Source organism: Halichoerus grypus, chromosome 13, assembly GCF_964656455.1.
Source record: "Halichoerus grypus chromosome 13, mHalGry1.hap1.1, whole genome shotgun sequence".
In the NCBI taxonomy this organism is placed as follows: domain Eukaryota; kingdom Metazoa; phylum Chordata; class Mammalia; order Carnivora; family Phocidae; genus Halichoerus; species Halichoerus grypus.
The window spans coordinates 89,267,489-89,292,990 of NC_135724.1; the positions used below are offsets into that span (position 1 = coordinate 89,267,489).

General features: G+C 53.0%; 2 protein-coding genes across 5 annotated transcripts; one reads left to right on the forward strand and one right to left on the reverse strand.

Moving 5' to 3' along the window:
* The first annotated feature begins 242 nt into the window (after positions 1-242).
* Positions 243-14,662, forward strand: MTRFR (mitochondrial translation release factor in rescue). 3 transcript variants are annotated; one of them, XM_036080340.2, is made up of 4 exons: positions 243-370; positions 3,857-3,906; positions 10,330-10,634; positions 11,808-14,662. In XM_036080340.2, exons 3-4 carry the CDS (start codon positions 10,353-10,355, stop codon positions 12,024-12,026), a joined length of 501 nt encoding a protein of 166 aa, XP_035936233.2. In that variant the 5' UTR covers positions 243-370; positions 3,857-3,906; positions 10,330-10,352; the 3' UTR covers positions 12,027-14,662. The 3 variants fall into 3 exon arrangements, with proteins under 3 accessions (XP_035936233.2, XP_035936256.2, XP_035936241.1); XM_036080363.2 differs by lacking the exon at positions 3,857-3,906; XM_036080348.2 differs by lacking the exon at positions 3,857-3,906 and having other exon boundaries at positions 254-370; positions 10,325-10,634.
* CDK2AP1 (cyclin dependent kinase 2 associated protein 1) lies at positions 14,290-23,991 on the reverse strand. 2 transcript variants are annotated; one of them, XM_036080417.2, is made up of 4 exons: positions 23,635-23,991; positions 18,997-19,094; positions 17,327-17,453; positions 14,290-15,053 (listed from the first exon to the last, which is right to left on the reverse strand). In XM_036080417.2, the coding sequence occupies exons 1-4, from the start codon at positions 23,687-23,689 to the stop codon at positions 14,986-14,988; spliced, it is 348 nt and encodes a 115-aa protein (XP_035936310.1). In that variant the 5' UTR covers positions 23,690-23,991; the 3' UTR covers positions 14,290-14,985. The 2 variants fall into 2 exon arrangements, with proteins under 2 accessions (XP_035936310.1, XP_035936316.1); XM_036080423.2 differs by lacking the exon at positions 23,635-23,991 and adding an exon at positions 20,008-20,030.
* Between the last annotated feature and the right edge of the window lie 1,511 nt (positions 23,992-25,502).

The window sequence follows — 25,502 nt, forward strand, 5'->3', positions numbered from 1 at the left end:
ACCTTGCCTGCGATTGGCTGTTTGAAAGGGGGCGGAGACGGCCGAACCGCGACGCGCGTGTCGGCCGCCCCTTTCCCTTCCCGCCCCTCGCGCAAAAGAGGGAGGTCCGACGCCTGGGAAATGGAAGGAGGCGGGGCTTATGTCACGTTCTCTGGTCTGATTGGTTCTCTGGGAGTCGGCAGATGGCACGCGAAAAGAAGCCTCCGGTTACCGCATGCGCAGTTGGTAAGAATGAGCCTGGGGCAAGTGAGGGAAGCGGTGGCGGGATTACTGCGCGTGCGCAGTCTCAGGAATGCATCTGCGGTCCACCTTCTGCAGTGGTTCGGGTTACCCCAGAACGTTGCGGGTGGGAGGCCAGCGTTGAGGCCAGGTAAGCGTCCGTGGAGAATCCGGTCACCCGCGGTTGCCCGCGGATGTCAGGGACTATGGAAAGAGGACTGGGAGCTGGGACGCCTGACTTTCCCAGCTTGCGACCCTGTGTCGCGCAGCCAATTGACCTGAAGCCCCGCAGGCCCAGACCCCGAGCTAAGTTTTCTCTGCACCTGGTTTACCCTAGGGGTAAACCTGCTGGGGGTCGGCCCAGGGGTTCTTCAAGGACTGGGATGGGGAGGGGAGCACAGCCCGGCGGCCTGGAGAAAACAGTTGCACCGAGGCCCAAGAAGAACTGGAATATCTTCATTTACTTTGTTCTACGGAGCTCTTAGCACGCAGCAGGTGCTCTTTTAGGCCGGCACATAGTAGGTGTCAGCATTGCTTTTGCCAGGCCTTTGGAAGGACCACAGAGAATACGTGTCCCTCCCTGTGGGCCCCAGGCCATTTCATTCTCTCTGTTTAGTTCATTTTTTTTTTTTTTTAAGATTTTATTTATTTATTTGACAGAGAGCGAGAGCAGGAACACAAGCAGGGTGAGTGGGAGAGGGAGAAGCAGGCTTCCCGCCGAGCAGGGAGCCCGATGTGGGACTCGATCCCAGGACCCTGGGATCATGACCTGAGCTGAAGGCAGACGGTTAACGACTGAGCCAGCCAGGCGCCCTCAGTTCACATTCTTAAGACTAGTTGACCTTTAAAGCCAGCTCTTAGATTGCCCTCCAAGGGTCCTGGGCCCAAAGTAAAGGAATTTCGCTGGCCCTGTCATGTAGATGTGGCTGAGAAGCCAGGACGCACGCGATATATTGGTAGGAATGACAGATCTGCGAGGCATTCCATTTCATCTGAGCCTAACAATCATGTCTCAAACAGTAAAAATTTAGTCTTTATCCAAAACCCCATTTGTGTATGGAAGATCTCAAGCTTAAATAAATTTAATCCACACCCCACCCCATTGTGTGAGTCCCATCAGGCAATAGTATGCTCATGTAATACCTAACCAAAATCAAACTAATTTTAAGCACATGGCTCTGATTTCACTGACCATGTTTCAAGCCCAACAACAACAACAAAAAAGTTGTATCACTAATTTCAGTTGGTCACAAAATCTATTATTTGAAACATCCTTTACACTCAGAAGAACTGAGAAGTGTGAATTACTGAGACATCTCCAGGCAGACAGGGTTGGGTTTCCTTACAAGAAAAATAAATAACCCCTAAATCGAGTACTAGTGATTATTTCGCAACCATGTAGAAAGCAGGAGATGTTCACTTTTGGCTGCAAAATCAGATGGGTTCTGTTCAGTTTGAGCATGTATATTTTTGGTTTTTTGTTTTTAGCTGTGCGGTTTTAGGTAACTTTTTATCTGTTAACGTCTTAATAAGCCAACGTATTCAGGAGTGCTATTCTGGTTAACCAAGTTATCTTGTTAATGAACTGATGTGGTGAAATATTTTGGTAAGGTTGCTCACACCATATTTCTTAGGTTAAGCTCTTTGGAAGGGTCATAATTGAAAAAAAAAATCAGTGGAAATTGCCTTTGACTCATTGGACTAAAGAGAAAAAAATAATTTTTTTTTTTAAGATTTTATTTACGTATTTATTTAATTGACAGACAGAGAGGGAACACAAGCAGGGGGAGTGGGAGAGGGAGAAGTAGGCCTCCCACCAAGCAGGGAGCCCGATGCGGGGCTCCATTCCAGGACCCTGGGATCATGACCTGAGCCGAAGGCGGACCCTTAACGACTGAGCCACCCAGGCGCCCCCATAGACATTATTTCTGAGTATAGCAAACAGAAGTAGGAGGCTTCAGAAGTTCCAGGAAATGTGTTAAGTACAATCGCTATTCATCTAATGGAAACCTACCTTCCATCCTGGAGATTTTGCACTACTTGTGTGCAAACTGACACCGCTATTTTATGGCCTTTATGATGTTATGATTACTGTGATTTTCTTTATTATAACATCAAATTGCTCAAGTATCTCTTTGACCTTGAAGGCTTCAAACTGACTTTTGAGTGGAGATCTCTCACATTGATGGGGATAAGACCATGCTGGGCGGTGATAATGGCTGATAATGGCTTGCGGCATTTCGTGTCTCAACCCCAGCATTGCTACTCTTTGATTGTTATGTCCAAACTGTTTATCATTTGGGGGGGCCAGTTCTCCACAGCGGGGGGCAGGGGGGGAGATAAAGAGGAACTCTAAAATTTTAAATGTATAATCATTAAACGTGAAATCATCAGACGTATATTAAAATATAAATTTTGTCCTCTTTCTTGTCCTAAATGATTTTTCTTACTCTATCAGATAATCCCTAAAGATCGCCATGTTTAAACCAGGACTTGCTTGGATGAAGAGGGTGTTTATCTTTCACTGTGAGCCTGCTAGAAAGTCAAACTGTATTCTTGGCGTCATAATTATCTCCTTGGCACCTGATTTCATAGAACACAATTATGACCTCACCAAATAGCATGTCTTTGGTAATTTCATGGTTTTCAAGTACTTCTTAAATTGGACCATACCAAATGAAATAATTTGCAGGTCACTCTTCTAGATGCCTTTTCACTCTGCGCTCTAAAACAAGTCTACGAAGGGCCACCTGGCTGGCTCAGTCGGAAGAACATGTGACTCTTTTTTTTTTTTTTTTAAAGATTTTATTTATTTATTTGAGAGAGAGAATGAGAGACAGAGAGCATGAGAGGGAGGAGGGTCAGAGGGAGAAGCAGACTCCCTGCTGAGCAGGGAGCCCGATGCGGGACTCGATCCCGGGACTCCAGGATCATGACCTGAGCCGAAGGCAGTTGCTTAACCAACTGAGCCACCCAGGCGCCCAGAACATGTGACTCTTGATGTCCAGGTCATAAGTTTGTCATAATCTCTACATTGGGTGTGGAGATTACTTAAATAATTTATTTTTTTTATTTTTTATTTTTTTAAAGATTTTATTTACTGATTTGAGAGAGAGAGAGCGAGCAAGCACAAACAGGGGGAACAGCAGAGGGAGAGAGAAGCAGACTCCCCGCCGAGCAGGGAGCCCAATGTGGGGCCTGATCCCAGGACCCTGGGATTCTGACCTGAGCCGAAGGCAGATGCTTAACCAGCTGAGCCACCCAGGCGCCCCTTATAGGCTTTAAAAAAAAAACAAAACTGGGGCACCAGGATGGCTCAGTTGGTTAAGCGTCTGCCTTCGGTTCAGGTCATTATCTCAGGGTCCTGGGATCGAGCCCCACATCGTAAGTCTGCTTCTCCCTCTCTCCATGATTTCTCTCACTTTCACTCTCTCTCAAATAAATAAAATCTTTATAAATATATATCAAAAAAATAAAAAGGCTATGAAATAATCAGTTTCAGATTAGGTTTATGGGATGAGACCACAGTTTATATGGTGTGTTAGTCAAAGGCTCTTCAGCTTTATAGTTTAGGGATCCCAAGTACCCCTCAGGGCTTTAGGTTTGTGGAGACATGTACGTTTTTTTCTCACCCTAGGCGATATTACCTGCACTTTACAGATGAGGAGACGTGGCCAGAATTGCACAGTGAGTAAATCATGAAGCCAAGATAGTGACTACAGAGCAGTGTGGCCTTTCAGGGACAAAAAAAAAAAAAAATGAGAAGAACATTCCAAAAGAGAAAGTTGAGGAAAATGAGCTAACACTTTTAAGAAGGTGGGGAAAGGACAGATCTAGAGCTATTATGAAAGGTAAAGGTAGAAAGTAAAAGTTTAGTATAAAAAATGGAATACCTAATGTTCTTCCAAGTCTTCCTGAGATAATCCCTTTTATTTGTGTCAAATACGATAATGTATTTGAAAGTACTTTGAAAGCATTTAGGTCCTAAACAAATACAAGGTATCATTCATGATAATAGAGGCATTGAGAACTTAAGGACATGTAGAGTGTTATTACTGCTGCTTTTTTTATGTGTTTCTGTCTTATTTTAACAGTGTAGTTGATAAATTCTAAAGTTCCTGTTAGAATGCCATAAATAGAAGAAAATCACAGTGATGCACACAAATAGGACAGGTGTAGTTCTCTGTGGATTCAGAGTTTTCTGTATATATATAAAAAAAAAGCAACACTGAATGGGGTGTTAGTGTTGTATGAATAGAAAGTTTTTCTGTTTATCTACTTCATTAGTTGTCTCTTGAACTCTACAGCAGGGAGCCTATTAAATTGAGACCAGACCCAGAGCAGTCTCCAGCGTGGCATTTCCTGCTCAATCTATGATGTTTGTCTGATTTGAGAAATAATTCTCTGCTAACACTTCCTGTGACTGAAAGGTGCTTTATCTTCAGAATGAACCGCCAAGCCCAGGAAAGGACTTGGTCTGTTTCAGACCTGAGCCGCAGCCCCTGGAGGTTCCGTTCTGGGAGGTGATCCAGCCCTTGAAAGGACTCCAGACCAACCAGAACAGGAGGATGAGCTAGACCAAGCAGGCGGGAAACGGCTGCTTTGTCTTAACTCCCATTTTGCAGGGAGCAAGCACCAAAACATACTATGAAATATGGACTATGGGGGCGCCTGGGTGGCTCATTCAGTGAAGCGTCTGCCTTCGGCTCAGGTCATGATCCGGGGTCCTGGGATGGAGCCCCGCATCAGGCTCCCTGCTCAGCGGGGAGCCTGCTTCTCCCTCTCTCTCTGCTGCTCCCCCTGTGTGTGCATTCTCTCTCTAATAAATAAATAAAATCTTAAAAAAAAATAAAATGTTCATTTTAAAAAAAAATTAAAAACATGGATTATACTTAAGCATTTCTCAGAAAATCATTCTCTCACTTAGCTTCTGGTGCCATCAGCTGGCCATTTTGTCTGTTTAAAGCAGCACCATTGCACATCAGCCTGAGTTCAGTGTTTGGTCCTTCACCACCAATTAGGTCATTGTTTTGAGACCTGTCCCTTTATCTCCTATTGTGGAAGGAGAAACAGGACCGTGACCAAGCAGGTAATCAGCACTCCAGAATTCTGGCCTCAACTTCTTAAATAGAAGAAACAACAGCTTTTAAAAGTGTCCCGGAAGCTGGAAGAATTAGCTAGGTCCTGCGTTCTAGGACAAGGCTTCTCAGACTTTGGAAGTGTGCCTCTGAGTCACTTACGGATTTTCATAAAAGGCAGGTTCTCATTTAGGAAGTCTGGGGTAGGGCCCGAGAGTCTTCATTCCTAACGAGCTCCCAAGTGGTTCTGTCGCTGCTACTCTGTGGACCATAATGAGGAGCAAGATTCTGGAGCTACATTGTCTGATACGGTAGTGCTGAAGACACCCCAGATTTTGAAGACTTCATATAAAAAATAAAATATCACAATAATTTTTATATTGATTGCACATTGAAATAATATTTTGGATATACTGGGTTATGTATTAAAGGATTTTTTAAAGATTTATTTATTTTTAAAGATTTTATTTATTCACTTAGCACAAGCAGGAGGAGAGGGAGAGGGAGAAGCAGGCTCCCCGCTGAGCAGGAAGCCTGTCGTGGGACTCGATCCCAGGACCCCAGGATCATGACCTGAGCCAAAGGCAGACGCTTAACTGACTGAGCCACCCAGCCGCCCCAAGATTTATTTATTTTAGAGAGAGAGTGCGTGTGCAAGCAGGGGGAGGGGCAGAGGAAGAGAGTATCTCAAGCAGACCCGCCGCTGAATGTGGAGCCCGAATGGGGGCTTGATCTCACAAGCCTGAGATCATGACCTGAACTGAGATCAAGAGTCAGACATTTAACCAACTGAGCCACCCATGTACCCCTAAAGATTTTATTTTTCAGTCATCCCTGCACCCCACTTGGGGGTTGAACTTACAACCCCATGATCGAGAGTCACATGCTCCACCAACTAGCCAGGTGCCCCTCTTTTTAGAATTTCACACATGCCCTACATTATGTTCATATCGGACAACGCTGTTCTAGAACACTAATGTAATAGAAACATTATTGGTGTTCTTTTTTTTGGTTGACCCCATTTCTCAATCCCCTTGTTAACCATTTCACCTTCTGTTAGCTCAATTCATTATTTGTATCATTCTTTTCTCTGAATGTTTGCTGTTCCTGCCATTACTCTCCTTCCCACCTTCCTCATCTCCATCTTTGCCACCGTTGTTCTGGAGCTTCCATCCAGTCGTCCAACGGTCCTAAGAGTCACCATACAGGCAAGCAGCTTTGCTCCAAGCTTCTGGCCATGACACTCAAAGTGTGGTTCCTGGAGGCAAGAGCCTCACTGGGAGCTGGTTAGGAATGCAGAGTCTCCGGCCCCACCCAGACCTGCTGAAGTAGTCTTCTATTTAACAGAACCCCCAGGGGATTTGTCTGCTCCTGAAAATGTGCGTGGTGAGGGCTTTGCCAGTCATCTTTCCTAAAGCAACCCCATTTCAGTTCATCTCCACATCTGTTCCTTCGGTTGGATTTGATGAAGTTTCTACGAGGCTGAGATAACCCTGAAAGTTGTGGCTCAGAGAAACTAGCACTCTCTCTCTCAAAAAAAAAAACATATATATATATATATATATATATATATATATAGTTAAGCAGTGAATTTGGGGCACATGGCATCCAGAAGGTGAGTCCAGAGATTGAAATCCTAGGACTTCCTGCAAATAGATTGAGATAACCTTCTCTCTCTCAGAGACACATGACCATGCCCTCCCCCCGTCTCCAGAGCGTTAGAGCTGCTGGGGAAATGGACCTCACCTTGCTGGGTCTAGTTTACATCTGACTGCTGCAGTCACTGGCCACGATCCGAGCTCAACATACACCATCCCTGCAGCCAGACGTCTTCCTAGGCGTGGGCTGACTGCAGGGGCCTGAGGAGGGAATGTGTGGTTGCTGGCTCCAGGTCGGGAAAGGGGGCACCTACCAGAATACAGGCCCGGAGTCCCGGTACCAAGCCCTCCAAGTGACTTAGGGGCCCAGCAAGTCAGAGAGGCACTGCTCTGTGGCCTGTTCTCCATCCCAGGCTGTTAGCATGGATCACATCTGGGGGCATCTTTAATTTCTCTTTTATGCCACAGGCTCATTGGGCTCCCTGAGGCCCATGCCTGGCACAGAGTAGATGTTGAAAATACTCACTGAACAAATTAGCATTCCCTTTTGTAAAGTCCTAACACCCAGCATCTCTGACTTGACCCAGTGGGCAGGGATGGGGACAATGAGAGGCCTTAAGCCAAACTGCAATCAGGCTGTTTAGCGCAGATGCGTCCTCAGAGGAAAAGCAGGGCTGAGGGAAAGTGAGGGTGGAGAGCCAGCCCCGAATCGAGGCACACGCTCACAGAAAGGAATTGGGGCACACTGTCATGACTCCTGGTTTCCCCTTACCAGCACTTCTTGTCACCATTTTCCTGTGGCTCTTTTTTAATGTCACGATGAGCTCTAATTTGAGCCGCTTTTATTGTCCCCCGGAGACTTTTGAGTTGCTCTGTGGGTATCACAAAACCTGAAACCCAATCCGTATATCCTGGGCTTTGGGGAAGTGGGACCATGGGTGCGCGGGTTATTTTTAGCAGTCGTTGGGAGTAGAGCCAAAGCTCCCAGAGATACAAAAAGTATTGAGAATCGCCCGATCGGCTGTTGGAATTAGCCATTAAACAAAACAGTCAGTAACTGAACACTGGGGACTTTCTTGAACTCCATTTGGGTGGGAGGCCTTCCAGTGTGCGTGTCAGCCCCGAACTAGGACAGAAAGGTAGAGAGTTGAAACACAGCGGGCCAGGGACAAAGCAGCTGATAAAAGCACTCTCCTCTCCGCCCTTTGTCTGGGAGTTTCGCCTCGTCTCAGACTCACTTCCTTTCTTTGTCACCGCACTCTATTCCAATGCTGTCCTGCCTGGTCGGATTTACTAACTAGCAGAAGAGAAACCCCAAGGGAGGCCCCGGGCTTGCGTTCCGTAATGAATCTGATCCAGGTACTCAATGCTGTCTGGTACACAAAGGAATCTTGTTCTATGGATTGAAAGCAGAAATAAGGGAAGGGACATTTTGGACATTGACTCGGGTCTCATTCACTTAATCATTTACAGGGGAGCGGATTCTTTGTTGTAGCAATTTCAGAAAAGTGCTGGTGTTTATCATTTATCTTTTCCCGAGTGTACTTCCGAAAGACTTGACACACAATAAACAAAACCAGTTTCCTAAAGCGCCACTTTCCCTGGCGTGCTCTGTTTCAAAATCGAGCCCTTCACAGCCACGGAGCATCTCACCAACACCACGTTAATTGTCACCCCCCTGGGACTGACACGCATCCTGAATGCCATACTTTTCGGAAAGAAGTTACGAGTTTAGACCATCACGTCCATCACAGAATTGAGAACGAGCATTGGCATCAGGCTTGGAAAAGTACATTTCATTATATTTATTTTCCATAGAGAGAGAGGTTAAGAATATGGTATTGTCGTTCTAAAGATGACCAGGATCCTCTCAGGACCAGCTAAACCGATTACTCAGAGAGAGACCCGTAAGATAACAGAAATGTACATATTCACAAGGCAGCGGCGCCCACTAGCCTGCGTCTGCAGTAAGCATCCTCAGAGCTTGTTAGAGACCGGCGTGGGCGCGTAGAAGTTAGCAGCCAGAACTGGCGGGACGAAAGGTAAACGAGCTGAGAGCAAACCTGCTGAAATTATTTGGTGCCTGATTAAGCAGCTTCGGGCTGAGGGCGCTGGCTGAGGTATATACCAACCACTTCCTACCTGGGTTAGAGACCAGTGGCCCTCAGCTGGAATTTACAGGATTTCAGATGGTGAAAGCAGCTATTTAGAGCCTCAAAGGAAGCAGTTGTTAAAAAGGGCAGTACTTCTGTTTTTAGCACCTACATCATCCTGGATCAAGAAGCATGAAGTGAGGGGCACGTTCATCGTTCCCATAATCCTCCCGAGTGACAGGAATTTTGCTAAAAATCAGTCTCATGCCTTCAAAGGTATTCAACAAAAGCTCTTTCCAGAATTTTTTCTTTTTTTTCCCCTCTGACCTTTAAGCCTGTGCAGGGTGGGCGGAGAAGGGCTTGTTCACCCATTTTCCAGGTAAGAAAACAGGCCCACACTGTGACTTGTCCCGATTGGCACGGGGAGGTCACCCATCTTTGAAAAGAGCTAACACCTGTCAGCTCGTTCTGCCTTCCTCCCCTGGAAGAAAGCAAAGGCCCGTGGGATTCACCACGTCCTGGTAGCTGTTGCTCTCTATACCATTCATTGTTGACTAGACATTTCAGCCTTCTGCCACGTCTGGAGTAGCTATTTAAATCTGACGGTTAAATACTGCTTTCTCTTTTAAGCATCTTCTCTCTGACTGGACTCTAAGCTCCATGAAGACGGAGGCGCCCTCTCTCCCGCCTCGCATCGCTCCCTACGCCTCGTGTGGTATTTTGAACCACGCCGGCACTTTCATAAAAAATCCGTCGATTCGAACGTTCCAGGGATGAGCACCACTTGGATCATGTTATTGGCAGTGCGTCTGAGGGAACAGATGTTCCTATTCAAATCCATGAAACTGGAAACATTAAAAAACAACAATCATGACATTGATTGATAGTGATATTTACTGTGTCAGACCGTGTAAGCTCGGCTATAAAATCGACTTGCATACTGTCGTCTTTACATTTGGATTTCCGAGATTCTCAAACGTTTAAATAATGTCGCTGGACTCAGATCCTAATCCTTATTTGATGCACTGTTTAGTGTTTCTTTATCGAATTACAGCCCTGTTCTTCGGAATGTCACCCTGCCTGAGAAAGCAGCACCTCTGGGTGCTTCGAAGATATTTTTGGTTACAACAAAATATTGATCAGCTGGGAGGGCGCACGCGGCGAAGACCAGGGGAGGTGCCCCGAGGCCGCAGAGGGCCGTGCTATCCTAAATACCCCACGGGACGGCTGGGTGGCCCTCGTTGGAACCGGTTTATATAAGGTTGTCCCAGAACCTTTAGTGTAATCCTGAGCGCGAACGCACCTTCCTGAAAGGCTGTCTTTTTTTTTTCTCCGACTCAGGGCACGGACGGCAGTGCTCCCGCATGAGTCCCTCGGCCGGCTTCCGCTGGCCTGCAGCCCTGGCCAGAATCTGCGCCGCGCCGCGGGGCCTCCGGCCTCGGGAGAAGCGGGCGCTGCTCGCCCCGCCGGCGGCGGTCCCCACGGTCCAGGCGGCGGGCAGGAAGGACCGCCCCGCTCCGCCTCCCCTGGATGAGACGGAACTTGAAGAGCAGTTTGTGAAAGGGCACGGCCCCGGGGGCCAGGCCACCAACAAAACCAGCAACTGTGTGGTGCTGAAGCACGTCCCCTCGGGCATCGTCGTCAAGGTAGACAGACGTCCCCTCTTTGGTAAACGTCAGTGACACCTGCTCCTTCGGGCACAGCCTTCCCAGCCCTCAGGATAAAAATGCGACGCGGGGCTGCCTGGAGGCGGCTTCCTTTACCTGGAAACCAGTCTCTGATCAGAGTATCCCCAGCTCTCAACACGAGCCCCTGGGAGGTACTGAAATGCTGTCTCCCGTTTCCTGGTTAGTAGGGGCCCCGCTGGCTCTCAGTGCAGTCCCTGCTGAGTCGCCAGAGGGCCCTGAGAAGGGGCAGCAAGGCAGGCTTTCCATATACCAACGACAGGGCAGGCCCCGGTGGGCGCAGCGCCGCACGCGGTCAGTCGTCACCCTCGCAAGCCCTTACGCCTTGTCTTCCTCGTGGTGCAGGTGTGGAATCAGGCACAGAGAGGTTAGGTAACTTGCCCGAGATCCTACAGCGGCAGGCGTCAACCCAGACCAAGCCCAAGTCTGTGCTCCCAACAACTGTTCTTCACTGCCAAGGTTTTGAGCCAAGAGCCTATCAGTTAAAGCCTCAATCACTTTTCTTTTCCTCTTTGAGAAAAAGCGTCATTCATGAGCCACACATGAAATTCTGAAACCTGACAGGACTTTTGTTTAACTGTTTTATACACGTACTGCAGATTTGCTTTCAGTACTCTTCTCTCGCTCTAATTTCACAGAATTGTTTTTCAAATAGCTTTGCAAGGCACTCGCCCTTAATAACTCAGGGATGACATAATCAACGATATGGTTGACTAATAATAAAGATGGTATCTCCCTCCCTGAGACAGATTTTATGTTTATAAATGGTGCAGACAGAGGGCTTGTTCCCTGGCCACAAGCTTAGACATATCAATTGATATTTTCAAAATTATCTGGGGACTTTAAGTTCTCTGAAGGCCATCATTGCTTCCGAACAAAGCAACACTCTTAATTATAAAACCATCACCGAGAAAGCCACGTAATACAGCCGGGGGGTGGGACGAGCTGAAGGCTGAGAAGAGGCAGGAAGGAGGGCATGTGGGCTTGGCTCTGTCATGGACTCACTGGGATTCTTGACCAGTGGCCTTGCCTCTCGGGCCTGTCCCCATCTATAGAGCAAATGGGTTGAATTCCACAATTTGAGATCCTGTCCAGAACAAACTTTTTCACATTATAAAATATTATCTCTTGCAGTGCCATCAGACAAGATCGGTTGATCAGAACAGAAAGCTCGCTCGGAAAATCCTACAAGAGAAAGTGGATATTTTCTACAATGGTGAAAACAGTCTTCTTTACAAAGAAAAACAGGAGGCAGAGAGGAAAAAGCAAGAGAGGAAAAAAAGAGCAAAGGAAACCCTAGAAAAAAAGAAGCTCCTGAAAGAACTCTGGGAATCCAGTAAAAACGTCCACTGAGAAAGAATCGAAGATGCTTTTCTGTTGTTGTCTTGTTGTTTTTAAGATCTCTACATCCAACGTGGGGCTTTAACTCACAATCCTGATCCCGAGATAAGAGTCACACGCTCTTCTGACTGAGCCAGCCAGGCACCCCGGAAAGAATCGCAGATTCTAACTAAAGAACCTGCCAGATGCAGGGCGCCTGGGTGGCTCAGTCAGTTAAGCGTCCGACGGTTGATTTCAGCTCAGGTCATGATCTCAAGGTCATGGGATCGAGCCCCACGTCAGGCTGGGCATGGAGCCTGCTTGAGATTCTCTCTCCCTCTCCCTCTGCCTCCACACACCCCCCCCCGCCCCCCGCGCCACTCTTGCTTGCACACTCCCTCTCTCTGAAAAAGTAAAAATTTTAAAAAAAGAACCTGCCAGATGCTTCCAAGGAATAATGGTAGGGAGTTCCATTCCATCTCAAGCGTTACTCTAGCTAATTTCTGTATTTCTGACAGACTTAACGTTTTAAATCAATTTTTAAATGGCGGACTAAACTGTAATGAATAGAGACGCACGTTTTGAGAATAAAACTATAGAGACACACAGAAGACATTACCATAAAAGGACAGCGGCTAGCTACTTTTCATGGGGAGGAAAGGGGTTGTCGTGATAGGACACCCGGAGGGGCTGTGGATGGCTGACAAAGGTCTTTCTGGACCTGGGTGGGTAGTTAGAAGGATGTCACCATATTTTTTTTAAGCTACACATTTGTGTGATTGTCTTGTTTTATTATCAAAGGTTAAAAATAAGCACTAATAGTAATAAGGAAGGTCCATTTTTTTGGGAAAACTATGGAATGGAGTCAAACATTAGTAGCATTTTTGGGGCACCTGGCTGGCTCAGTCGGTGGAGCATGAGACTTTTGATCTCAGGTCATGAGTTTGAGCCCCACCTTGGGTGTAGAACTTATTTAAAAAAAAAAATACACATGACATTCCCTATGTGTTGTTTATAAGTAGATTTATGAGATGAGTTTCCAGAAACCTGATTTGTGAATTTGCTTACAATGCCATCACTCAAGCTGGATTTGACCCTACAGTTGTTTGGAGTTTTTAGGCAGAGGTAATAGCTTCCCTTGTCAGAATACATCTGGGGTTCACCCGTGAAACAAGCAGGGGAAAAACCACGAGGGGAGAAGGCCACCGTCAGACAGGATCTGCAGCCCAAACCAGCCCATTCGGCAGGCACAGACCGGGTGCTCAGTGCCTATGTCGGAATGCACATTTAAGGCAGCCGGGTAAGGCTCTTCTCACCTCGACGCGAGCTGGTCTGGAAGCTTAAGCATTGTGTGCAAGGCTCTGGAGACCGGTCGCAGCATCCAGGACCCATCCCCATGCGGACCTCCATTCAAAAGGTAGCCAAGCGCCTGGAAGGGTACACGACAAGCAGGTAACGGCGGGAAGAGAAATTTGGGAGCTGTAGACAGGAGGGACAGAGGCTTCAATCTCTCCTCTCTCGTGCCTCCTGGGGTTCGCTGTGCATGAAACAGATGTAGACACGCCCACTCTTACTGGCCTTTCAACCTGTCGTGGCTGGGCCCTTGCCTCATGCCTGCAAAACTGACCCCATCCCTCGTTTGTCTGTCTCCCCTCACCACTGAGGACCACCATCCGCGTCCTCGACACGTTCAGCGCAAGCGGGCCTTCCCCAGCCCCGGGGCAGGGAATCCTCCCGGTGAGCACCTGGGGTAGCTACCTGGAGTTTAGAGGCTGCACTGTAGGAGGATTAGATTCCGGGAGCAGGACAAGCACCTGGAAGCCGAGAATGGCCTCACTGAGGGCAGGCCGTGGGCAAAGTCAGTAACGCCGCGTCCGCTAACGTTCTTGCTTGCTTCCCCCGCGCACCCGGCTGTCCGCGGCAGTCACGGTGCACCGTGATGCGACTTCGTCTGACCCCCACCTTCCGACTTAGGCAGACGCCTTCCTCCCCCAACCCGTGGTGGTCTGGCATTGGCACGAAAAATGTTCCTGGGGCCAGGTAGGCAAAGCCTCTGTGGCAGGGATCTCCCACTCTCGTCGGAGGAGCTATTTTTTGGTTTGTTTTTAAAGATTTTCTTTTTAAGTCACCTCCACACCTGACGTGGGGCTCGAACTTAGAAGCCCCAGATCGAGAGTTGCACCTCTAGTGACTGAGCCAGCCAGGCGCCCCTGAGGAGCTGTTTTTTAAAAACACCACTTAAAAAACAACAACAAAAAACACTTAAGAATTCAAGGAACCCACACCTTAATACAAATTGTTAATGAAAATAAGCTTTATTACATCAAGTAATAAATACATACAAAGATGCAAACAGTTTTAGTCATTTTCTTCCAGATGTTTGGATCAACTTACAGGAAAAGCAGAACTGAAACCCACACACAGTCTTAGTAGGAAAATTTGGAGGGGGTGGGGGGGTTCTCATTAGGTTAGGTTTGGTAGGTTGCTCTTTCTTCTGTATTTATAACTTGTGCATTTTTTAAATTGACCTCAAAGCACTAATAGTCATGCAAGCAAATGCTTAAGCACAAAAGAAGTTACATTAAGCGGAATCCACACGGTGTGGCAAATGTACGCACTCAAAAAAAAAAAAAAAAACCCTCAGAGTTGTATTAGCTTATGAAAAAGAACGGAGAACAATCTGGGTAACGTAACTGGGATCTTTGCTGTGAGACAGGTATCTTTTACGTGCATCTTTTAAATCAATGCTTAAAAAAAAAACAAAAAACCAAGAACAAAAAACCCTGGGTAATTCCTAACTATTTAAAATGTAAATCCTAGTCAACTGCAAAATATTTCTCAATCTCAGAGCCTCATGAACCATGGGAGGGACGTGGAAAGGAGAAACCAAACTGTTACCCTTTTGAAAACAAGAGTTTCATCTGAACATGGGAGATGAGCTGTAACTTCTGGTCTTGGACGAAGATGGAAAACCTTCCGCGAGGCCAGGCAGCTAGGATCGGGCATTCCGTTCCGTTTCGGCCAAGCACTCTCGAACCAGTCCTCTGGCGTGAATGATGCCTGGAGGAGGAGCAGAGGCTGAGGATCGTCCAGCAGAACCCACTCCAGGAGAGGAAGAGGGCCCTTCACAACCCAGCTGAAAAGCCCCCGCCCTGGGAGGGAAGTCGGGACCTGCATCCCAAGCACCCCGGGGTTCCAGCGGTGTGGAGACACGCGAGCGTCCCGTCCCTCCTCGAAGGCCTTCCCTCCTCGCCCAAACTCCTCTTCGTGGCTCCTAACAATCCCTTCCCGCCCACACGGGGACGGCCAGCAAGCTCTCCGGGCACGCCAGGCTCTCAGAGGACGGAAGGAGATGTGTCCCCGCCTGCTTTCGTCAAGCCTGCCCCACTGTGGAGAATCCAGGACTGCAAATCCTGATTTTTCTCTGGCTTCTTCATAGTCTACGTTCTAGAAAGGGCTTGTCCAGTGTCCAGCCTGCACAGTTAGGATGCAAGACTGCTCATTTATGTTCACCCTTGGTCCACCGTGACGTTGCCCGCCGGGTGCCAAGAGCACCTTCGGCCCTATCACCCCCCTGCCCATCTCTTCCCTCTGGTTTGGTGGTTATGGTTTGGTTGCGTTTGTGTGGTGGTGGTGGTGGTGGTGGTGGTGGTGGTGGCCGTCAGAGAATGCCGTGAGACACTGATCTCGTTTTAACAGACACAAAGAATCTACTCCTTCTGAGTCCTTCTGAGAGAGGACCGCCGGAGGGCACTGTGAGTGACATCCCCAAGTCACGCAGGCGTCCGCATCTCACAAATCTTATCTCTGAGCTTCAGAAGACTTTTTTCTAGAAAGGGCCAGGCAGTAAATACCTCGGGCTTTGCAGGCCGCACGGGCTCTCTCACAACCACGCAAGCAGCCCTTACAGAAGCAGTGGGTGTGGCCACGTTCCAACAAACCTTCATCACGAACGCTGAAGTCTGAACTGCAGAGCATTTTCACCGGTCACAGAATCATTTTCCACCATTAGAAACTGAAAACCGTGCTTGGCCTATCAGGTACAGTTTGCTGACCTATCCACCACGCGCCTGACTCCCCCGTACCCTTTATGACCCTTCTTCACCCTGTTACGACATGACCTTGGCTAGCTTGGGCTTGGCTCCCGGTCAGCGTGACCGTGGGACCAGCTGCTCACGCAGCACGTGCCCTGGGGCCATCACGAGGCAGATCCATCGGTTGGCCTGAACCCACTGGCTTTTCTGGGGGACTGCAGATCGCCTGTTAGACTCTGGGGTCCAGCATCTTCCCAGGGATTTCCACTCGGGTAAGCAGAACTCCAGGGGTCAGGACCGTCTTGCTTCCCCTGCCTCCAAACAGCAGTCCGGACGCAGAGCAAAGCCCACCTGCCCCCCCCTGCCCCGGGCTGGATCGGGGTTAACCCCACCTCTCCCCAAGCCCCGTCCAGGTCCAGCCTCTCTGCCCACGAAGGCTTCATACACACCAGGGAAGCCCGCTGCCATGAGCCGGAGCCTGTCCTCGCCAGCCGCGCCCACCACTGGGGAGTCGTGGCCTCCGCAGCAGGCCCCCTTTATGCCCCAGATTGAGTCCCCGCGTGCCTCTCCAACCTTCCCCAGAAACACCAGATCGCTTCTGAAATTAAATTCGCACCCAGGCCACAGCTGCTCTGCCCTGCCACCTTCTAAAACAGAAATCCTCTTCTCCCCTCCCCTCTAGTAGCTTCATGAGGTGGCAGCCGATTTCACCTCCCCCTGGAATCAGCTGGTCAGTCACGTCTTCACGTGAGTCACTGGGTTTCTGTGACATCATGCTCCTGCCCTCCCACCCTCCCTCCTCAGTCATGAAGGAATTTCAGTGCTCTTGCTCTCCCTCCCCAGACTAGGACAGACCTATACGCCCCCTCGGGCTCCGCTCCAAAGAGCTGACAGCAGAGGGCAACCCAGGACCCGGGACCTCCCGACTCCTCGTCCCCGGCCCACCCAGAGAAGGAAGCCTGGCGTGTCTGGCCTCCCGCGGCTCCCTGGAACCAGCAGCCAACAGGAGCCGAGCAGGCAACAAACAAAGCGGCAGGATCTGGGCTATAAAGATTCCTCTTCTAAAGCATATGGACCCTCCTGGGAGGCACGCAAGGCCTTCCCGTCAGATCCCAAGAACAGTGTACATCCCACTGACCGGCCCACCCCCGCCCCTGCGGATGCCTCCACATCGGAGTAACAAAACGGGGGCCCCTGGGGCATAGGGAACTCCCCCCACCCCAAAGAAAATCTCTCACAAGAGTTAGCGCCCAGCACGGAGGCGGCACCCGTCAGGGGAGTCTGGGTCCTGCTACTTACCTCGTTTTAGTCTCTCCATGGCACTCTTGCTCCCCGCATAAGTGGGTCTAATCTCTTTCCCCAACTCCTCGATGATGGCCAGCAGCTCGGCGTATTTGCTCTGGGGTACCTGGCTGTTCCCTGTTCCCTAGAGTCAGAAGGAAGAGTTTACATGGATCGAACCCTTCCCTGACCCCACGGCCACGGTCAGGACCGCACCACATGCCGGCCACGGCGAGGACAGGACAGGGAGAGGCCCGCCCAGAGGCAGCTGCTGCCTCCGCCGGGGCCAGGCTTGTCCACCCTGAGGGAGAACCACAGGCAGAGAGCTGGGCCTCTCTGCTGTCCTCCTACACTCAACGAAACCACCAGCAGCCTCCAGAAGGCTTTCATCCTCTCGAATGAGAAAAAGGAGGACTGGCTGGTCTCGGCAAGCACCGGGTATTTCCTAGGACCCCGGTGGAAGTGCAAGTACATCCCAGGGGAGGACAGTCCAGAGCAAGGGGACAAGATGGGGGCCACACCCTGGGTCAGCAGGACCACAAATAACTGCCAAAGACCATCTGGACAGAACACAGAATGTGTTTCAATTCACCCATTCTCCCTGTGCCGGCAGGGCCCACCCCACAAAACCCCTTCTTCTCTGGACTCCCCCCCCATAGCCCAAGTAAGCACCCCGACGAGTGAGGCTGGGGTCCCCGCGGGCCCCCCCCAACAAGGCCCTCGCCTGCTCATCCCTCCTCCGCCGCCGTCTCTGTCTCCTGGCCTCCAGGGCCTCCCTCCTGTCCTTGCTCAGCTCCTCAGAGCCCTCCGGGTGCCGCCTCCTGGCCCGGCAGTCCTCCTCGCCCTCCTCCCACGGCCGCTTCCTCCGGCGGTCCCGTTCCAGGTCCCGTATCTGCTCCTGGGACAGCACGGCCTGGCGGGGCATGGCCGGCCGCCACCCTCTCACAGGGCCAGCCTCCGTGGCGACCCCGGAACGCGTCCGCGTTCCGATGACGGCAGAGAGCCCGACGGCAGCCATGGCCGGCGGGCACCGAGGCAGGGGCCTGGCCAGGTCCCTCCACCAGCGACAGCCAGGGAGGCCGGTGGCAGCGTCGACCCCGCTTGACAGCGAGGAACCGGGTCTCTGTGAGGCTGCCAAGCAGGGGTCAGGCCTGTAAGTGGCAGAACCACGTAGAAACCCCTGCGGCCTGGTCAAGGGCCCCCATTCCCGATGAGGCGCATCTGGGCTCCGGGAGGATATGGGCCCTGTCCTCCTCTTTGCTGGGGCCACGACCTTGTGGGGGTGAGTGGGAACGGGGTCCCCTCTGCTCTGTCCAGGCTCAGATCCAGAGCCCAGGCCAGGCTTACTTCCTCAGGAATCCGGCACAGAGACTCCCGCCGCAGGGACGCACGTGGGTGGTGGCCCCAGCAGGCCTGCAGCACTCAGGCCTTCCAGCCCCCCGGTGGGCTCTCCACCCCCATCTCTCGGTACCCCCGTGGAACAGCCTGCCGCCCCTCTGCTCCGACGCCCCTCTGCTTGAGACTTGAGGCCGCCAGGGCCGGAGGTTGAAGCAGTTCAGACGACTGTTCCATTCCATCATTTCTACCCCGTCCCACCGGCTCTCCTCCCCGGATGGCGGGAAGCATGTCCCCTTGGTGCCCAGGCCAGCCCCAGAGCCCCTCTCGCCCCACACCCCCCACTACCGTACCTGGGTGTAGCCGAGAGACGGCGGCCCGTAGTCACTCAGCAGCTGGCGGTACTGGGAGGACGTGGCCATACTGGTGGAGGGCGGGTGGACGCTCCCAGCTATGGAGGAGAAGAGAAGAATCGGGAATCATGTGATTGTACCCAAAGCAAAGACTCTGGGTCCCGCGACAGTCCCCCGACCCAGGACGCATGCCAGACAGCGGTCTTTTGTCTTCACAGGACAGAGACCCTGCTCCTGTCCTCTAGTTTGGGGATGGCCGGCGCTCAGCCCAGGTGACAGGAAACGTAGCGAACAGGTCACCGCTCTTCCTACCCACCACCACAGCAGACATCGCTCCTCGGTCACAGAACTCCTTCCCATCCGCGCGGTCAGGACTGGTCGCAAAGACGAAATCTGCGGCTACTCTTGGCCTAATCCTTGCTAGTCCCTTTTCCCTGCGTCCTGCTCCCCAGAGATGGGTGACCGAGAGCCGAATCACCGCCACAGGAGCCCACCTGCTACGGGGCCGGTCTACATCCCATGTGCCCAACTCTTTGCTGGACATATGCTAAGGAGGACAGAGGGAGGGTTCACAGGCCTACCCCTGGCCGGAGACTGGTTCACTGGACACCAAGTCAGAATCTAGAGTGTATCACAGTCTCTCTGTGTGTCCTCGGTAGCCTCTCAATCTCCCTGAGCCCCTGTGGTTCCCTCCCCAAAGAGGGGACAGGATTCTTGACAGTCTGATTCTACGCCTGCATGGCTCACATCCCAAGAGGGGAGGGACAAGGCCCCGTCTATGGACTGCAACACTCAGACACCCTGTCCCTCAGCTGTGAGGGACCACGTGGGGACAGGGCCCGGCTAAGAATGGAGCCTCCTGGATGCGGGGTGGGGAGTCATCAGCAGGGAATTTTCCGGCTCCGGCTCAGTAGCTGGAAGCATGCAGACCCATAATGGCGTCCAAGTGGCCATTAGCGGGTAGCGGATGTCCTGCAGAATTACAAACAGCGGTAACCATGGAGAATTTACCTAGCCCTCCTCAGCAGCCGCCCGCCTGCCTCCACGCCCAGTCGAGGAGCAGCTCCCCCTCTGCCTGCCGCCCCCAGAGCCAAACGGTCTCTCAAGCACACAGCGGACTCCGCAGACTTGGCCCCGGGGATGGACAGCTGGTGCCAGGCTGGCCAAACCGACCAGCTGCTCATCTGGTGTGAGCAGGGGAGGGGACAGGGAGGAAGAAAGCTCAGGAGCTCCGGCTGGTGGAGTGCAGGGGGCCCTCGGGGAGCCCTGGAGCCCCTGACCATAAAGAGGCAGTCTGGAGAGGGTGGGCGTTCTCCTGAGCCACACATCACAGAAGAGGCTGGTACCCCGACACCATACTGCCCTCTGTCCAGGAGCTGGGGACAGCTCTGTACCCAAAATGTCTTCCCCACTCTCGGGCCTGCCCTGGATTTCACCTCCCCCACCCCAAGCCGGGGCCCAGGTTTAGGCTCAAATGTGGGATGCCCAGTCAGGAAACATGGATTCTGCCACCTCTAAGCCGGTAAGTGGGCACATCACCGGGCCACTCCTCGCCCCGGCCGCCACGCCTCTAAAGTGGGGACGGTAAGACACGGGTGCTTCGGGCACATACTGCTCAGGATGGGACGAACTACTACCGTGTCTGTGACCTCCATCCGAGGCAACCACAGATGTGCAGTGGCCAGAGCACAGGAGCGGGGCAGGGTGGGGGCCCCCCAAGCACCCCTCACCAGAGCAGCCAAACCCCAAGTTCCTGAACCTTCTGACGTGGGCAGTTGAGTGTGGTCTTTGCAGCCCCAGATCTGGGTTCCAGTCCTGACCACCGCAAGATAGCACACCTCTCTGGAAGGCCAGGATGCTAAATGCAAGACCGGGGGGTACGTACCCCTGCAAAGCAGCCCAGTGTCCAGGAGATTCCAGTTCCTGGGCAGGAGGTGAGCGGGACTCGGGTGCGCATTCCCTGCACCACCCTTCACCCTCACCTCTTGTTGCTCGGCACTGCTTCTCACCTCCCTGCCTCCCGTCCCATCCGCTCTCCTACACACAAGGGCCTGGACCGGGAGTTGGTCTGGCTGTGTGACCTTGGAGGACACCCTTCCCTCTCTGGGCCTCAGTTTCTCCATCTGTTTGAGGCAATGATTCCCAACAGACTGTCTAAAGGCTCTAGATCCCATTCTTCCATGGGGCTAGGGTTAGGTCTCGGGTGGGGGGCTAAGACAGGGAGGGAAGAGAAATCACCGGGTTTGGGTTGGGGGGAGGGTTGGGCAACAGCTGAAGGCTTGCCTTTCCCATCCCCAGGTGACGTGGTCGGTGACCCCAATTCTGTGTCAGTGCCAGGCTCTTACTCTGTTGAAAAGGGGGGTGTGTGTGTGCGGCCCTGGGGAGAGTTGGCAGAAGGGCCCTGAGTTCTACTCATGCCCACTCCTTCCGGCAGACACGGGGAGGGCCAGTGCATCCGGCTGCAGGAGGCCAGGGAGAAAACCAGACTGGGCGTGAGCACGGCTGCTCCGAGCATCACAGACAATGCACGCAGTGTGCGGGGGACCAGGGAGGGCCCGGAGCCAGGGGAGGGATTGGCAGAGGCCGGCAGCTCCTGGGGCCAGGCGCAGCTCCCCGCCCCCACGCCAGACAAAGAGCGGCCTGGGCCTGGGGAGCTGGCGGCCTTCCCGCCACTTGGGGCGCCTGGGGTGGGGGGGAAGTGCTCTCGGGCGGGGAGGCGGGGGCTTTGTCTAACTCCGCCACTGCCACCGCCGGCCAGGCCGCAGCTTGGCAACCCGTGAGCAGGAGGCAGGGCTGGAGGGCGTGAGGGATGATGACAAGGAAGCCGGAGGAGCGGCAGCGGAGAGTCCATCTTGGATGCAAATGGCAGGAGGAGAGTGGGGCTTTCTAAAGGGTCCATGGGGAGGGGCGCAGCCCCCCCATCAAAACACCAGATATCTGGGGACCTCAGCAGTCCTCCTGGAAATCACCGCAGAAGAAAACCTGTGCACAGGTGCCAGCCAGCCCAGCACAGGGCTTCAGGGGTCCTGAGTGGGTGCCCCTGTCACTTGACCCCAATCCCCGAGGGTCCCGGTTTAGGGCACCTGCCTCAAGTATACTAGGCCAGGCCTGAGATTTCCAGGGTGTCAGGGCTGGCAGCAAGACCTTCCGCCCTGCATACCCCAGAGACAGATGAAGCAGGCAAGGAGAAATCCTCTCTGGGCCACAAAGCCTATCTCTGGAAGGTCTGCAGACCCCAAAGGTGGTGAGAACATTTGAGAAAATCGTGGCTGTTTGCTCTTGGGACGCAGACCCCGAAGTGAACCAATTCAACTTTGCCCCCACCCGCAACCTGAATCTTAACCCTTTCCAACCCCCAAATCTGTGTCCTTTAAGTTAAAATACATATATGTATATATATATATACATATATGTATTGATTTTCTGGGTCTCTCTTCAAATTTTTGGAGTTACGGAGTCCACGTTGGGAGACAAGGCCCAAAACTTGCGGCCAACTGCCAACGTGGCATTTCTGACCAGCAAGGCCAATCCCCTCCCCCACAAGGCCTCTGCCCCCTCCCCCCTCGAACGCGCCTGCTTTTTTGGAAGTCCATTTCCAAGCAAGGGTCTAAGGGAAAAAGAGCCAGGCAAGGGGAAAAGCCCGTCACCCCCTAACCTCACCATCTTCCTTCCCCCCCCCAGCTCTCCCCTTGATCCCTGGGGCAAGCCCCTGGGCACAGCCTGAAGCCGCCTGACAACTTCTGGAGGAGTTTCCTGGGATCGCCCAGCTCCAGCCCCCGGGAAGGGAGAGGACGCCCCTCCACCCCCGGCTTCCGCAGAAGGGGCCTTCGAAGCCCAGACTTGGGGGCTCCGGGACGCCGGGTCTGGGCTGAAACGCCGCCCTCACCCGCCGCCCGCAGGCACTCAGAAGCCCCCAGTCTTCTCCAACTTCTGTCACTCCGCGCACGCCTGAGGGGACATCCGGCGTGCCGCGTCGTGGGCACCCCAGCTCCGGCGCGCCGGGCCGAACCCCCCCTGATGATCGAGTCCCCTGCACGACTGGTGACCCCGGCGGCCCCGCGCCCTCAGGGGCGCCTGCACCTGGCACGCTCGCCGCCCCCGCCCTGTCCACGCAGGGCCCGGCCTCGCTCGCCTGCACCCCTGCGGCCCGCCCCCCCACACCCAGCCCCGGGCCCGCGCCCCCCGCTCCCTGAGGGCGGCCCGGGCCCCGCGCCCCGCGCCCCGCGCCCCGCTCCCGGCGTGGCCCGGCCGCTCCCGACTCCCGCCGGCAGGGGCCCTCGCCGAGCCGCCCAAAAGCCGGAGGAAAAAGGAGCAGAGAAAAGCCTCCCCCGCCCTCGCCCGCCGCGCTCCCCGCGATCCCTCGGCCGCCGGCGTGGGGGGGACCGCGGCGGCCTCCCGCGCCCCCGGCCCCGGCCCGGCCGAGCCCCGCCGCGGCACGGGGCGCCCCCGCGAACTTTGGCGGCGCGGGCGCCGGAATCATGGCGGCGGCGGCCGCGCTGCCCCGGGCCGGGACCCGGTGCCCGGCGCCCCCGGCCCCCGCGGGCCCCCGGGAGCCGGGGCCGGGGCCGGGCGCGCCGGCCCCCAACTTGGCGGCACTTGGGGCGCGGCGCGCGCGGCCCGCGGGGCGCACTCACTCACCGGCGTTGAGGGAGGCGGCGGGCATGTGCGCGGCCAAGTTCGGTTTGTAAGACATCCCCCCGAGCGGCGGGGCGCGCCGGGGCGCCGCGGGGCCAGGCCCGCGAGGGCGGCGGCGGCGGCGGCGGCGAGGCCGGGCGGCGGCGAGGCGGGCCCGGCGTCCGAGCGCCCGTCCGTGCGCCCGCCGAGCTCCCGCGCACTTTTTGTTGTTGACGGCTCGGGCCGCACCGGCAAATATGGCCGTCCCTCACCCTGACACCCGCTGCAGTATATCACCCATACATCGGGCGGGCGGGCGCAGGGGCGGCCGCAAACTTTGAGCGGAGCCAGCGGGGCCGGCCCGGGCCGGGAGGGGGCGGCCCGGCGCGCCGCGGCCCGGCGTCAGGGGGCGGCTCCGCCCGCGGCCGCGCCCCGCGCCTCCGGCCGCGCTCGGCGCCCGCAACTTGGCAAAGTTTGGGGGGCTGGGTCCCGGCGGCGCCCAAGGCCCGCGTGGGTCCCTTTCTTCTCCGAGGCTCTCGGCGCCCGGACATTCGCTATTTTACCGCTTCGTCTCTTTCCTTCCTTTTTTTTTTTTTCAATAGCTAGGTAGGATTTCAGAATTACTTTTTCCCCCCCTTGGATGTGGGGGCAGGGATGGAAAATTACCTGGAGAAAATGGTGGCGAGTGGTATTTTTAAGCACGTAGATCATTCCAGACGCCGAAGTCTGGCCATCCCCCAGAATAAGAACAACCAATTCTTGACATTGATTTCAAATAAATTTCGTGTCCCTGTCTGTATTAAGTGGTTTTTAACCCTTTGGGGGCCTATGAGACTCCTTGGAGACTGACAAAAGTCAGAGGCCTCTTCCTGGAATATTCACTCTTGCATCCACGTAACTCTACATCTTAACTCATTCAGACATTTAAGAAGCGCCTACTATGTGCCTGGCACTGGTCCAGGCGCCAAGGATACAAGAATGAACTTGACAAAGTTTGTACTCTCCTGGAGTGTGCATTACAATTTTCGGTCCTCCTTCCACGCCCACCCCTCCAGCTCATCCTCAGGTCTGACTGAAACATATCATCAAATATACATCTTGGATTAGATGACTAAGCTTTTGAAGGTACCGTTTCTTGGAGTTCCGCTTAAATAGTAAAGCTCGTCAAAATACACAAGATACCCACCCTTTTCTGCCGTTTTTAATCGCCATGCCTTGCAGATTTTTTAATTAGTCACAGACCTTCAGGCACATCTGGATCTAGTGAAAAAGGCATCAACCTCCCCGCCAAGAGGGAAGGGTTACCACACATGCCTTCCCTCCTCCCCTTTAGGATTCAAAGTGCAGGTGGTGCCCCCTCTCCAGCTTAACCAGCACCCCCTCTGATCAGCTTTAGGCTAGTTCAGCCAAGGATACTCAGTGAAATTTTATTTCGTGAATGAATTAATGCCAAGCTCTCCTACGCTGCCCCAGGGGCCCAAATACTCCAGAGAAGCATTGTCTGATAGAAATATAAATGCGAGCCACATACATAATTTTACATTTTTTAGTAGTCACAGTTTAGAAAGTGAAAAACTGGCGAAACTGATTTAACACGATATATCTTGAACAGTATGATTTCAAATGTAATGAACATAAAAAGATTAAGATACTTTACATTCTTTTCATCCTACAGAGTCTTCAAGACCTAGCGTGCATTGCACACTCACAGTACATCTTAATTCAGACTTAGTCACTTTTCAAGCGCCAATAGCCCCAAGAGCTAGCGGTTTCCCTATTGGACAGCGTAGGGCTAGAAGCAGACACACCTGGGTACTAATTCTGGCCCCACCCATGAACTGTGGCCTGGGCCTCGGTTTCCTTGATGCAAGAATCTGGATCTCAGCGACCTG